The following is a 14235-nucleotide window of genomic DNA, read 5'->3' as shown; positions in this document are numbered from 1 at the left end:
CCCCCGTCTGCTGGAGACACCACCGCTTGCCAGAAGGCTGGGTGGGAGCCTCTGACTCCCTTCCTGTGGACTCAGTTCACATTGGGCCACGGAGGCCACAGGCCCCACTGCACCTGTGACCTCGTCTTTTCCCCCGCCCCCACCACCCGGGGGTGCTGACCCCATACTCGTCCTGCAGAAGTGGCCGCCTTCTCCCTGCCCTTCCCAGGTCACCCCTGGTTTCCCCACAGCAGCCTCCTCACCTGCCTGGTGGGGAGCTGTTCCCGCTTGTCTCCTGCGCTGGCTGTAAAGGGTGAAGAGGACGTTAGCATCGAGACTTGGGGACAGGTGGGTCTTACCTGGGCCCCTCGCACACCTGCTCACTCCCGTGCCCTCTGTTGCAGTGCGCTACTTCCTGAAGAATAAGGTCAGCCCTGATCTGTGCAACGAGGATGGACTCACAGCCCTGCACCAGGTAAGGCGGGCCCGCGGGGGTTCCGGCATCCCTGCGCCCCCACCTGAACAGTTCCGCCGCCTCCCGGCTTCGTCCTGCCCAGAGCCCTCAGGGAGGAGGGAGGAAGGGGAGCCGCCGCCGCTGAAAGGCACCTGTCTCTTCCGGAGATGCGCGCGGCTGTTACAAGCACGCCCCTGCAGCCCCCGTGCACGCGCACGTGCGGCGCGCACATGGCCTCCCGCACAGGGAGCCCTTGTCCGCGGCATCCCCTCCGCCCAGCAGAGGGCTCGACACACAAGGCAAGTTTGTTCGGAGCGTGAAGTTTGCAAGGAACGTTTGCTCCCGCCCACCCAGGCATCCATCCACCCTGGTGGGAAGGGTGAGTGACAGGAGGCCACGTGACCCGCCTGGGGTCACACAGCCGTGGTCTGTGGCCCTGAGCCAGGTGCCACGGTAGCACACTCCCTTTCCACGGCAGCGCGGTGGGCTGGCCGGAGAGGGGCTGTTCTGGCTGTCATCGCCCAGCCGGCCGCTGCGAGAGCCTCCTGGCGGGTCCCCGGCCTTCAGTTGCCCTGCCGTGTTTCATCCTTCACGCAGTGCCCTCGGGTGCTCGGGCCACCCTGGCGTCCTCCCACCATGCGCCTCGCGGCCTGGCCCCTGACCATGCCTCCCGCCTCTCCAGGCTCCAGCCATGTGGCTCTCCTGTCCCTTGCACACACGTCGCACGTCATGTGGGGATGCGCCCCGGTTAGCCCCAGTCTGCAGCAAGCGCCTGAGAGCTGCCCTGTTACACACTGTCCCTTCCTTCTGGGCACCTGCTCCGGTAGCCATTTTAGCCATTTGATGGCGGCCTCCCTCTATCCAGACAGCCTCGTGAGGGCAGAGCCCATGCCTCTTGCCCGTTGGTATGTCCTACCATCTTTCCCCATGCTGGCATACAGTAGGTGCTCGATATGTGCATGCTGACTTGAACGCATGGAAGCCTACCGGTGCCCTGGCCCAAGTTTCTGAGCAGATGGACTTGAATGCAGCCCAGGCTGCCTGAACCCCGAGCTTGGGAGAGCCTCTCCATGTCCTCATGAGGGCAGGAAGGGATGGCCAGAGACTGGCTCCTGCCCCACCATGAGCCCCAGGAGCAAGCCCCACCCCCAGCCATCAGCCCAGTGGCTTCCTATCTGTCCTTTTGGCTCCTCTTCCTGTCCACAGGGCTTCATGCATCCACTGATTCTAGCTGTGTGACCTTGGGCGAGTTACTTAAGCTCTCTGTGCCTCACTCTCCTCATCTGTAAAATAATAAGTACCCACCTCACCGGGTTGTTGCGAGGATTAAACGAATACACATAACAGCCCTTCAAGCATCTCCTGACACTGCATAAATATTAGACGGCATTGTCATTATTGAAATTTGTCACCTTGTTCATTTCTGTGCAGAGCCACTTATGTGAAGTATCGGTTGATCCTCTCAACAGCCCTTTGAAATATTATTATCCCCATTTTATAGCTCAAGAAACTGAGGCTCAGGGCCAGCTCTGTCGGGTAGAATTTTCTAGGCTGATGGGATGTCCCATGCAGGCTCATGGGGCTGTGGGGCACTCAGAATATTCTTCTGAGCATTGAAAGAGGCGATTCGTGGCCAAAAGTTAGCAAGGTGGCCCTAGGAGCACCTCAGAAAGCGCTAGCCGTGGTTATTTGATAATGTGACAGGCTGTTACCTCTACTGCCGGGCTGTCATTACTGTTGTCACTGCTGCTCCATCCAACAAATGCTGGAAGCGCCTTTGCATGCCTGGCAAAGGAGTGTGGCTTTTCTCCCCTTGGCAACAGGGAACCTCTGGGGCTTGTAAACTGGGACTGATGGATTGACGAGGAGCTCTATGAGCTGAGGGTGTGGGAAAGGGAGCGACGGGGAGGCAGGGAGAGATGACGAAGCCGCACCAGGGCTGTGGGGCTGGGGGCAGCGACTTAGATGCATCCGCACCCCATGAGAGTCTGGATGTGGGAAGCGAGGGGGCGGGAGGAGTCATCCAACTGTAGGTGCCATTTCCCACCTTGGGGAATGTAGGGGAGAAGGCCTGCCCGCCCCGCCACCTTCCCCTGCAACGTGCACCCCAAACCCCACCCTTGCTCTGGCTGAGCCTTCCAGGTGCAGGCTGGTCCAGTCCCTGGGCGTCCCTCTCGTAAGGCTGCAATTCTGGGTACACAGCCCCCTTCCCTTTCAACCTGAGCTCCTCCGCTACCCCATCCTCTGCAGCCCTAAGGGTGGGTTCTCTGGTCCTGCTGCCCCCTGACACCAGAGGCTGACCTGCTCCTCCTGCGGACAGGGACTCCCCAGACTCACCTCCCAGGGACAGGGGCCCCTTGCAGGTCCCCACCGCCTCCCTCTGGTGCCTTTGGCACCCTCTGCTGGCCATGCTGTGCCATTGCATGGTTCTCAACCACCCGAGGCACACCCCTCCTGGCATCACACCAGTGCCCCACCTGTCCGGAGCGATGGCCTCAGACCCGGCCAACTCTAGACCGGCTGGAAGGAGAACCTGGATCTCTGGCATTTGTGCAAACGGTTGCCCCTTTCCCACATGTCCTCCTGGCACTGAACCCTGGCTCTGCTGGGGATGGGGTGGGGGGCCATGGTACCACCCTATCCCCATCCCCATCCCCCCTAGGGCTATGGGCTCCCCAAAGTGCCCCTGATCCTTCTGCTGGCATCCAGTCACTTCTCCCCATGGCCACAGATAGTCCTACAGGCCTGGCCACCATCATCTCTTAATTGGATGATTTCAACATAGCTTCTCACTGTCCTTCTCTTCCTCAAAAAGTGCTCACACGCAGCCTATTCTTCACATGCACCCAGAGGAAGGATTTAAAAAAAGACAAATGTGCTTATGTTGGTCCTCTGAGTATAACTCTGCGATGTCTCCCATTGCCCGGGCACCAAGCCCTTACCTGGATGGGCAGTACTGAGCATAGACGCCTGCTTTGTCCCCTGCTGGCTTTTCCATCCTGGTCTATAAAGTGACTCCCTGTCTTCTTNGAATCGTTCACCCTCTGTCCCTAGAGTTTGGGGGCTCTGGTGGCTGTCAGGCCTCTGTCTCCCTGGGGGGCTACAGGTTCCCGAGCCTTCCCTCTCCCCAGGGCTGACCTAAATGTGCAGGAGCATACACATGGCTGTGTCCTTTCAGGGACTCTGTCCAGGTCCCCAGAGCCCTGATGTGGAGGAGAGTTCATTGGGGGGAGGCTTGGTTACTTGGGGCTTAAAAAAGAATAAGATTTTGAAGCCTGCTTCAGAATTTTCTTTGGTTTCCACCACTCACAAAGTATTTTCTTGCTGCCCCTTGTATTTTTTATATTTCACTTATATTTTTCTCTTGAGTGTTATTAACTTCCTTGTGGGGAAACAGGCTCAGAGAGGCTATGTGGCTTGCCCAAGGTCACACAGCATGTGAGAAATGCAGCTTGATCCAAACTCAGACAGTTTGGCTGCACTGTCCTTTCCGTGGTGCCTCGAGGGGAACCTGGTGTGTCCTCCCCCGACCCCAAAGGCCTGGACCCTGTTGAAGTTGACCCTGTATCCCCCCTCACCCCCCACAGTGCTGCATCGACAACTTTGAGGAAATTGTCAAGCTGCTCCTTTCCCATGGTGCCAACGTGAATGCCAAGGACAACGAGCTGTGGACACCCCTGCATGCCGCGGCCACCTGCGGCCACATCAACCTGGTGAAAATCCTCGTTCAGTAGTACGTGACCCCCTCTTCCCCAGGGACAGCTTCCCCTCTGCCTTTGGTGGTTTTCTATTTGTCTTGTTTCTGCCTTCCACCCGCATCCCCTCCCTCCTTTTCCTCCGGCGGCACCACTTTCTCTGCCTCTCGTGGTGCCTCGTGTCTTTCTCCCCACACCCTCCCCTCACCTCTGTGTCTGTTTCTCTCTCTCTTCCTCTGGCCCCCGGTTCCCTTCCTCCCTCCATCTCTGTGTTCCTTTCCCACTCTTGTCTCTCCCCATTCTGTCTCTCCCTGCTGCTTCCCCCAAAATACTACACACAACATAAGCTTCACCGTCCTTGCCTTGCAGGAATAACCCTGATCAGTCTTGGTGTGTAATCCTTTCATTCTGCTGCTGAGTGGGGTTTGCTAGTATTTTATTGAGGGTTTTTGCATCCGTGTTCATAATGGATATGGGTCTGTAGTTTTCATTTCCTGTAGGGTCTTGGTCTGGCTTTGTATCAGGGCAGCATTCTCTTTTTTTAAAATCTCGTTTTCTCGGTCTCTGTGGGTCCATGAATTTATTTATATCCTTCACCTCTTCTCTCTTTGGGTCTTGTTGCCAGTTTTGTTTGTTTTTTGCTATTAAAAAAAAAAAAAGCACACTTCCTTGGCCCTGCCCCTCAAATGTTATTTATGTGCTTTTCTTTGGGATAGAACCTACCTTGAGGGGTACCACGTGGCAGTGTTTTTCCTAGGAATTCGGCCATGTCTATGCTCTTCTGATGGTCCTTTCCTGCCCTGGGATGCTTTCCAGTCCGCTCAGGTTCTGTAAACACACAGAAAAGACAACATTCGGTTTCAGGTGTATTCGGTTGAATTCATCTGACAGTTGGCGGGCGCGTGAGCTGGGCACTGGGCACTCGGGTGCAGGAGTCCTAAGGAGCCAGGCAGGACAAGCGGCACTTGCAGTGCTGGGGCAGGGGTGGAGTGGGTCCCGGGAGGCCGCGGCGAGCAGGGAGCCGGGAAGAGTGGCCAAGGGCAGGTGACCTTTTGCAGGAGGCTCGGCAAAGCAGCAGGAGCCCATCAGGTGGCCGTGGGGGCGACGGAGGTGACAGTGCTGGTGCCCCGGCTCAGAGAGGTGGAGTAGCTTGCCCAAGGGCACACAGGAGCTCAGAGAGGTCTGAACACTGTCCTTGGCCTGTGCCGCACCTCTGATGAGAACCTGGCTGTGCTCGGTCGGCCAGGGGCATCGAGAGGCCACAGCCTGATCAGCGATGGTGCCCAGAGGGAAGGGGAGTGCCAGCCAAGGATGGTGGGTCCCCAGCTCTGATGTGTACCAGAGTCACGTGGGGCGTGGGTTCAGAATACATAATCCGAAGCCCCGCCCCCGGAGACTGTGTTTCAGGAGGTCTGAGCGGAGCCCAGGAAGCTGCAGTGTATTTCCGCGATTCCCGGGTGCCTCTGCAGGGCATCCCTCTCAGGACCCGCGTGGGAACCCCTGGGCCAAAAACCAGGTTCTTCCAGAGCCCCAGGGCCCTGTCCTGCCCCTGTCTTGTCAGCCTTTGGGGCCGGGACTTAGAGAAGGTCGGGGAGAGCCGGCGGACAAGGACTGAAATAGAGCCGGGGTTTCAACCTTGACCCTCCCACATCCTTGCTGGGTAACCTTGGACAAGTGACTGCACTTACCTGAGTCTTCGTTTCCCCTTGAGTGAGATGGGTCAACAATAACAACCCAGAAGGACTAGCACGGAGATTCACGAAGACGGTGTGTGTGCACGGCCTGGAGCAAGCCCGGCTCTGAGCAGATGCATGCTAAGTGGTGCCATTAGTGTTATTTGTGTTATTGGCGCCAAGGAGGACCTTGACATCTGTCCTCAAGTGCCTGCCTGCTGGCCCAACAGAGCAGGAAGCTGGAGGGGGTCTGCTAGGGACAGCTTCCCTGAGAGTTCCCATCCGAGGACCCCGGGGATCCTGAGGCTGCTGTCCTGGCTGGGGTGCCCCAGCGAGGTGCTGGCGTAGTGGGTGCTGGGGCGCACAGTGGGGTTGCGGGTGAGAGGCTGGGGGAGGGGGGCGCAGAGGCAGCCAGACCAACCCTAGCCACCCCCTCCCCCGGCCCTCACACTCTCCCTTTCTCTGCAGTGGGGCCGACTTACTCGCTGTCAACTCAGATGGGAACATGCCCTATGACCTCTGTGAGGATGAGCCCACCCTGGATGTCATCGAGACATGCATGGCGTACCAGGGTAAGGGCGGGGCCGCACACTGTGTCGCGGGCACCGGCGACCACGCCAGCCGGCTGCACGCCCGCCTCACGCTCAGCGCGCGGGAAGCGGGACGGGTCCTCGGCGTTACTCTGATCCAGGTGCTTAGCAAGACGAGGCCACAAAAGGCCCCTGGAAAACGTGCGGTGCAGGGGGAGGCAATGTCCTCACCCACGTGCGCGGGCGGCCTCAGCTGGCCTCGTCTCCTCTTCGTCAGCTGTGACACTTCAGTCAACATTCACAATAAAGATGCATTCCCATTTGGAAAAATAATCGAGAGTCAAGAACATTGGCGGGTGCCCGCTCGGCGCCAGGCACCACGCTGGCTGCCAGGGGCCTGGGATAAACAAGATGTGGGCTGTTCTCAGCTCACAAATGAGCTTCAGAGAGGAAACAAATGTAGCAATCAGAGACCTGCCCACCCCCGCCACCACCAATGCGTGTTTCCGAAGGCGTCCTGGGAAAGAAGTCTCATATCCAGACCCTCCACTGCATTCCGGGGTCCTCCTGGGACCCTGCCCTTGAGTCTCTTTCCCGGTTGGTGCGGTAGCCACTGATGTGGTCGCTGGCCCCGGGCTCTCCCTATTCATCCCCTGCAGGGGAGCTTCCTTTCTGTACCAATTTGGTAAATCTGGGGGCTCCTCTTCAGGTTAGTGTCTTTAAATGTGGTTTTCAAAATCCCAGCATTATAAAGGAATCCAGTTATGTTAAAACATGGCTACCAAAAACCATTTTTTAATGTCTTTATTTGATTTTGAGAGACAGAGGCAGAGAGTGAGCAGGGGAGGGGGAGATAGAGAGGGAGCCACAGAATCTGAAGCAGGGTCCAGGTTCTGAGCTGTCAGCACAGAGCCTGAAGCCGGGGCTCGAGCCCACAGACTGAGAGATCATGACCTGAGCCGAAGTCGGACACTCAACCGACTCAGCCACCCAGGCACCTCTAACCAAAATATTTTTAAACGTGTTATGTAGAAACTTCATTAATTCGTGAAACAGTAAAAAAAAAAAAAAAAAATACCTGCAGTTTTTATTGGTGACTGAGTCATAGGCACCTGCTAATTCTCCTGTGGATTTTCCCCATGTCCCCCATAGAAGGTAATGCTGTGTTTCATTTCAAGGTTGGTGAGAAGAAACGTAATTTTTTTCCTCCTTTCAAGTTTATGGACCTCCCCCCCAGTTCTGCCCAAGAGTGTTTGATCTAATGGACATTCTATAGAACATGTCACTGTAGCCTTTTTAAACACCGTAAAGTAATTGTCAGTAACACTTAGACTTTTAGTCAGAGGTTCAGGCTATAGAATGTCTGGGTCCTTCCCCCTCAGTTTGCTCCACTTGCCATTTAAAAGCATATATTCGTTAAGCATTCATGCCCGTTACAGATTCCTTAAGCATTGAGCCCTGTGCTGCAAGCACGGCCATGGAAGAGATGAGGGAAACCAACAGAGAGCCACCAACAGGTGGTCTGGGCAGGGGGGCATCAGCAAGGGAGGTGATCCCGGCCAGACCCACAGGAAAAGACAGAGCCAGGCGACCAAGCGGTTGCAGGCAGACAGGTGGATGGAAGGGAGCTCCCGTGTGGAGGAACAGAATATGTAGCAGTAACCACTCCGATGTTAGTGCCTGGGCTCCAGGCAGGAATGGCCCTCAGTCTTTGGGCCAGTGCTCAGTGTGTGTGTTCACTGGGCCTGGAACACGATGACCTGTGGGCATGTCTGTCTACTCCCTTGCCTGGCAGACCCCGGAGAGCAGGAGCTATGCCTCGCCCATCGGCCCGGCCACCCCACCCTCCCTTGGGGCCTAGGCCTGGCTGCTGACTCAGTGCCCCCTTCCCTATACAGGCATCACCCAAGAGAAAATCAACGAGATGCGGGCAGCCCCTGAGCAGCAGATGATTGCGGACATCCACTGCATGATCGCAGCGGGCCAGGACCTTGACTGGAGTGATGCCCAGGGGGCCACACTGGTGAGCAGATGGGCCAGGTTTGGGCAGGGGGCAGGGAGGGGGGAGTCAGTACCAGAACCAAGACCAGCTGTGGCTGAAGTGGACCAGCCACTGTGGAGGTTAAGCTTATACAGTTGGGGCCTGTCCGTGGCCTTGAACCTCCTCCAGACCTGCTCTGGGGCCAGAGATGGCCCTCGAATATGTAGTCAGCAGAGCAGGGCGCAGCCCCTTCAAGAATCTGACCACTTCAGCTGGGGCTGGAAGTCAGGGGCCCTCCTGACCACCTGCTCTGTGTCCACTTTCCTCCTTTACCTCAAGCTCCACGTGTCCATCCTGAGCTCATTATGTCCCCTTCCTCCAGGAGTATCTCCCACTCAGAGACTGTCCATTATTCATCCACTTGCCCTGCCATCCTGCTTTGCACCGTCCATTCCCCTGCCTGAGGGTCTCCTCTCCTGCCCCTCTGGCTTGCCTCATCAGCCCTCCCTAATCTCTCTGCTAAGAGCCTCTCTTCCGGGTTCTTTGACCTTTGAGTCCACAGCCCCCACTCATCCATCTGTCCATTGGTTCATTCATCCATCCATCATTCATCCATCCAGTCAACACATGCCCCTGTGCCACATGCTTTACTAGAGTTTGCAGAACTAGAACGATGAACCTTCTCTCTCAGATCTGCCTGATGGGCTCCATTCATCCTTTCAGCTTGTGTCAGTGGTTGGAAACCTTGACCTCTCTTCATAGGCTTTCATAGGACAATGCACCCTAGTACTGGGGAGGGCCTGCTTCTGAGGCTCTAAACTGAAAACAAGAGCATAACCTTGGAAACCCATCCCCTCTTCTCCCCTGCCACTTGCTGATGGCTGAACTCTGGCCTAGGCTTGGGGTCCGTGCTGGTCATGAGTACTCAGGGCTCTCAGAATCCTGAGCTCACCAGCTGGGGCTCACCAGCTAGACCCCTCACTGCCCCTCAGGCCTGACCTGGTGGCCCGGGTGTGGTTACTGGGCTTCTCCTACCTGGTTCCTGAGCCCCACCCTCTGCCTCATGACTTTTCCTGCTAACTGGGTCCCTGCTCAGCCCAGCACTAAAAGATAGAGTCAGGCAGTGAGACCAAACACTGCAGTATGAAATCAAAGCCAAGCTGCCCCAGGGCATGGCCCACCCTGGCTGGAGCTCCTTTGGGTGTGTGACTGGGCCCTTCTCCTCTTGGGCTGAGGCTGGCCTCAGGGTGGCCCAGACCACATGGGCCGGGCCCCTACTAGGGCTCGGGTCTTCCCAGTAAAGTGGGGATACTACTAGCACCTTCCTCACCAGGTTGGAAGATTCTGCATATAGGTGCTTAGCACAGAGTCTAAACTCGCCATAGATGTTAGTGATTAACATTATTTTTTAAAGTTTATTTATTTGTGTGTGTGTGTGTCTGTGTGTGTGTGTCTGTGTCTGAGAGAGAGAGAAAGAGAGAGAGAGAGAGAGAGAGAGAATGAGAGCACTCAGGGAAGGGGCAGAGAGAGGGAGAGAGAATCCGAAGTAAGTCTGTGGTGTCAGCACAGAGCCTGATGCGGGGCTCAAACCCACGAACTGTGAGATCTTGAGCTGAAACCAAGAGTCCGATGCCTAACTGACTAACAGTGCTATTGCTATTACTAGCTATATCACTAACCCTTTTTGTCCCCAGCCGAGTACGAGGCCCCACAATTTATAATGTCTGGCTGGCCTGCTTGGTGTCATTCTCCACAACTGGCGAACATCACACATTTATAAATCAGATGATTATTCTAATTTTCATGTATGCCTGTACCAGATCGCACCCTGGGTTTCTTCTGCAAATTAAAAAATGAAGCAAAACCTCTATTTGCCAAACCTCAAAGCAACCGTACCCTGAGGTGAGGCAGCATCTGGCCATCAGGGCTGTGTTCTGAAGGGCCACTTCCTGGGGCCATGCCTTCTCTGTCCCACCGACTGGAGCTCGGTGGCCCCAGACCTCAATCCCCGCCCCCCCTGCCCCCCCCACCAAGCTCTCTGGTTTCCTCCTAGCCGTCTTCTTCTGGCGTCCTTAGCATCTTACCTCTACCTCCCACCTTGGCTGGGCAGTTGGTTTCTCTTCCCCTCATCTCCTTACTCCTTCTCCTCCCATGATGCACCTTACCATCACTCATGGCCCTCCAAGAACATCACTTACTGAGTGTTTGTCATGTGCTAAGCACTATATATATTTTCTGGAGATCAAGCAGATGGGATATTTGAGGTCTGCAAGGTGGTGTCCATCCCCAGAGGCCTTGAATGGTGCTGGGTAGACAAGTGTGGTCTCAGCATGAGGCTTTCCCTTGTTGGATGTATTGGTTACCTATTGCTGTGTAACAAACGACCCAACACTTAGCATCTTAGAACAACAATAAGTATTTGTTATCTCACATGGTTTCTGTGGGTAGGGAATTGGGAAAAGCTTCGCTGGGTAGCTCTGGTTAGGGCCTCTGATGACATTGCAGGCATCTGAGGACTTGACTGGGGCTGGAAGATCCACTTCCAAGATGGCACACTCACATGGCTCACAAGTTAGTGCCGTTAGCAGGAGGCTTTGGTTTTTCACCTCTGTACAACCTCTCCTCAGGGCTGCTTAAGGGTCTGCACTAATGATGGCTGATTTCTCCTAGAGTGATTGAGCCAAGAGAGCATAAGGTAGAACCAGCAATGCCTCGTATGACCTCACCTCACAACTCACACACCATGACTTCACAATGTGTTGTTAGAAGCGAGTCACTTGTTCTGGCCCACATTCAAGGGGAGAGGAATTAAACTTCATCTCTTCAGGGAGGTGTGTCAACGAGTTTGTAAGCATTTTAAAACCACCATGTTGGGCCTCTGAAACCCCTTTCTCAGAGCTCTGCACATGGTAGGGACTCAGTAAGTACTTTTGCCTTAACCACAGGGGCTCTCAGCCCCACCACGGGAGGAAAGGTGGACTCAATAATACTTTGTAATGGGCCTAGATTTCCAATTCATTCTATTCCATTCACCATCCCCCAGGAATGAGCTGGGATTTGGGAAGAAGCGGGACTGGTGCCCATAGGGAATGCTCACTTTCCTCCTCTCCTTCAGCTGCACATAGCTGGAGCCAACGGGTACCTGCGGGCGGCCGAGCTCCTACTGGACCATGGAGTGCGTGTGGACGTGAAGGACTGGGATGGCTGGGAGCCCCTGCATGCAGCTGCCTTCTGGGGACAGGTAGCTCTCTGCCGTTGGGCTGGGAGTGGGGGTACGCAGGACCAGCACACTGTCCTTTGGGTTGGCAGCTGGTTCACAAGACCCACCTAAGGTGTTGACTACGGCTAGTTTGTGGGATAGGAAAGGACCTTGAGGGTTTACAAAAACCTTTGACAAGTTGTGTCCTAAGAAGGTGACCATCAAGTTTGCCAAATTAGAAAATTCCTTACATTTCTGATGTGAGTAATTACTCCCTTTGACTCCCAGACACAAAACTCTGATTATAACTTTTGCCATCCCTCCTTAGATACCTGGCAGCTCTCGATTTATAGCTGACTCCTTCTCTCCCTTGGCATGGCCCAGACATGCTGGGGGAGGTGTCAAGCCCATTGTGTGGCCAGGATTCCTGGCTCCAGGGTGCAGAGCCTTTCCTGGGAACCCACTCTGCCCCATCATTCTTTATGTCATATCCTGAGAAACATTGGTCACTCCTGTACCTTCTAGGCTTTTTGAGCCCAAGGGGAACATGGGCTTCTTCCTGTGTTTCAGATGCAGATGGCAGAGCTATTGGTGTCCCATGGGGCCAGTCTCAGCGCGAGGACATCCATGGATGAGATGCCAATAGGTAAGTTCAGCATAAAAGCTAGTACACACATAGGTACTCATTAATTCTTTGATGGATAGTGGGATAATTGGATAAATATACAGTTGCCTAGATGATGGATTGGTGTGTGGATGGATAAGATGAATGAATAAATTAATGAAGGGTGGATTAATGTGCTGATGGATAGCAGGATGGATGGATAGATACATGTATGGATAAGTGGTTGAATGTATGGATGGAAGGTTGGATGGAAGGTTGGATGGATGGATGGATGGATGGATGGATGGATGGATGAACGGACGGCTGGATGGATGAACGGACGGCTGGATGGTTGGATAGATGGATGAATAAGTGGATGGGTGGGTAGAGATGAATCTCTTGATGGATGGATGGGTCAGTGAACAAGAAGATAGATGAATGAAATGATTAGGTGGATTGAATGGGTAGGTATATGTGATTTGATAGACATATAATTTTGGGCTTGGGCTACGTAGAGTACTTGCTTGTTTCTCTTCATACTTCTTGTATCACTGGAGAGTTGATGAGCCCTGTTGGAAACTACAAGGGGGATGGATCTTCCCATAGCTGGGAACATTAGGAGTTGTGACTGTACAGACCCTGGGGTTCCTGTTCTTAGCCTCTAAGGATTGGGGTGTAGCCCAGAAAGTAAGGCTGGCATTATTTTCTTTCCTCCCGGGATGCCCCAAAAGATGCTGGGAGTTCTCAGTGTGTCGGGGTGGCAGCTACTGTGGCCTGGAGGGCCCTTGGGGGCCACCAGCCCCTGCGCTGCTCCCCACAGCAACCTTCTCTGCCCCTTCAGACCTGTGTGAGGAGGAGGAGTTCAAAGTCCTGCTGCTGGAGCTAAAACACAAGCATGATGTGATCATGAAGTCACAGCTGAGACACAAATCTTCCTTGAGCCGGAGGACATCCAGCGCGGGGAGCCGTGGGTGAGTCAGGGCCGGCCAGCCGGGGCCCCCTCGGAATGCCCCTGCTTGTGGCACCTGGGTACGACCTTCTAGCACCTCCTCTCGCCCCTCAGGAAGGTGGTGCGGCGAGCCAGCCTGTCGGACAGGACCAACCTGTACCGGAAGGAGTATGAGGGAGAGGCCATACTGTGGCAGCAGCGGAGTGCGGCCGAGGAGCAGCGGACCTCCGCCTACAACGGGGACATCAGGGAGACCAGGACAGACCAAGAGAATAAGGACCCGGTGAGTGGCTTCATGCCCTGCCTCGGTGTCAGCCACTGACTTGGGAGGTGGCCAGGACCCCAGCCTGGTCTTGCCTCTTCATCTCGGAGCCTTAAGAGGGAGGGCAGCTGGGCAGTGCCCTTCAACCAGCCGGATCCCATCTGATGCTGGTGGCTCCTGTGGTTAGTGAGGCGATGCCGGGGGTGGGGGAGGGGGGGTGCTGTGTGTGTGAGGGTCAGAGCCGGGGGCTCTGGCACACAGTAGGCTCTCATAACAGACAGGAAGTAATTGTCACGTGCTTGCTTATGCTCCAGCTGACCTAGTTCTGGGCTTCCCAGAAGAGAGGTTCGGTACAGCAACCACCCTAAGGAGCTAAAGGCACTAAAGCTTTTTAGCGGAGAAAAATAACAAGATGTTGACCATGGTGTTTGCAGAACACATCCGGCTGGAAGATATTTTTATGAAAAACTAAGTAGGGTACTAGTAGGACCTCTAAGAAGCCTGCTCCAGGAGTAACCAGTGGTCTGGGCATTAAACTTTCTTTCTTTCTTTTTTATTTATGTTTGTTTATTTACTGAAAGAGTGTGGGGGGGGTGGAGGGAGGAGCAGAGAGAGAGGGAAACAGGATCCGAAGTGGGCTCTGTGTTGACAACAGAGATCCCAACGCGGGGTTCGAACTCAGGAGCCGTGAGATCATGACCTGAGCTGAAGCTGGACACTTAGCCGACTGAGCCACCCTGGCGCCCGATGGGCATTAAAGGGATGATGCTCTGTTGGTTTCCTGGGACCGCTGTATGTGTCACATTACCAGAAACTCGGTGGTTCAGAACAGTAGACATTTATCCTCTCACGGTTCTGGAGGCCAGAAGTCTACAATCAAAGTGACCACAGGGTTGCTTTCTCTGGGGG

At 54.9% G+C, this 14235-nt stretch overlaps 1 protein-coding gene across 1 annotated transcript in view; it reads left to right on the top strand.

Moving 5' to 3' along the window:
• The window catches only part of PPP1R16B (protein phosphatase 1 regulatory subunit 16B), a 70621-nt gene that overhangs the window by 50189 nt on the left and 6197 nt on the right, over nucleotides 1–14235 (top strand). Inside the window, exons 3-10 of the mRNA XM_077778882.1 lie at nucleotides 384–454; nucleotides 4021–4166; nucleotides 6270–6373; nucleotides 8230–8354; nucleotides 11428–11553; nucleotides 12082–12157; nucleotides 12957–13086; nucleotides 13179–13347. Of these exons, the coding sequence (XP_077635008.1) occupies nucleotides 384–454; nucleotides 4021–4166; nucleotides 6270–6373; nucleotides 8230–8354; nucleotides 11428–11553; nucleotides 12082–12157; nucleotides 12957–13086; nucleotides 13179–13347 (947 nt within the window). The remainder of the gene's footprint in view (nucleotides 1–383; nucleotides 455–4020; nucleotides 4167–6269; nucleotides 6374–8229; nucleotides 8355–11427; nucleotides 11554–12081; nucleotides 12158–12956; nucleotides 13087–13178; nucleotides 13348–14235) is intronic.

This window comes from Crocuta crocuta, unplaced genomic scaffold (assembly GCF_008692635.1).
Source record: "Crocuta crocuta isolate KB4526 unplaced genomic scaffold, BGI_CrCroc_1.0 scaffold248, whole genome shotgun sequence".
Classification (NCBI taxonomy): domain Eukaryota; kingdom Metazoa; phylum Chordata; class Mammalia; order Carnivora; family Hyaenidae; genus Crocuta; species Crocuta crocuta.
The sequence above is the reverse complement of the archived record's forward strand: the minus strand, read 5'-3'. Positions and strand labels throughout refer to the sequence as shown.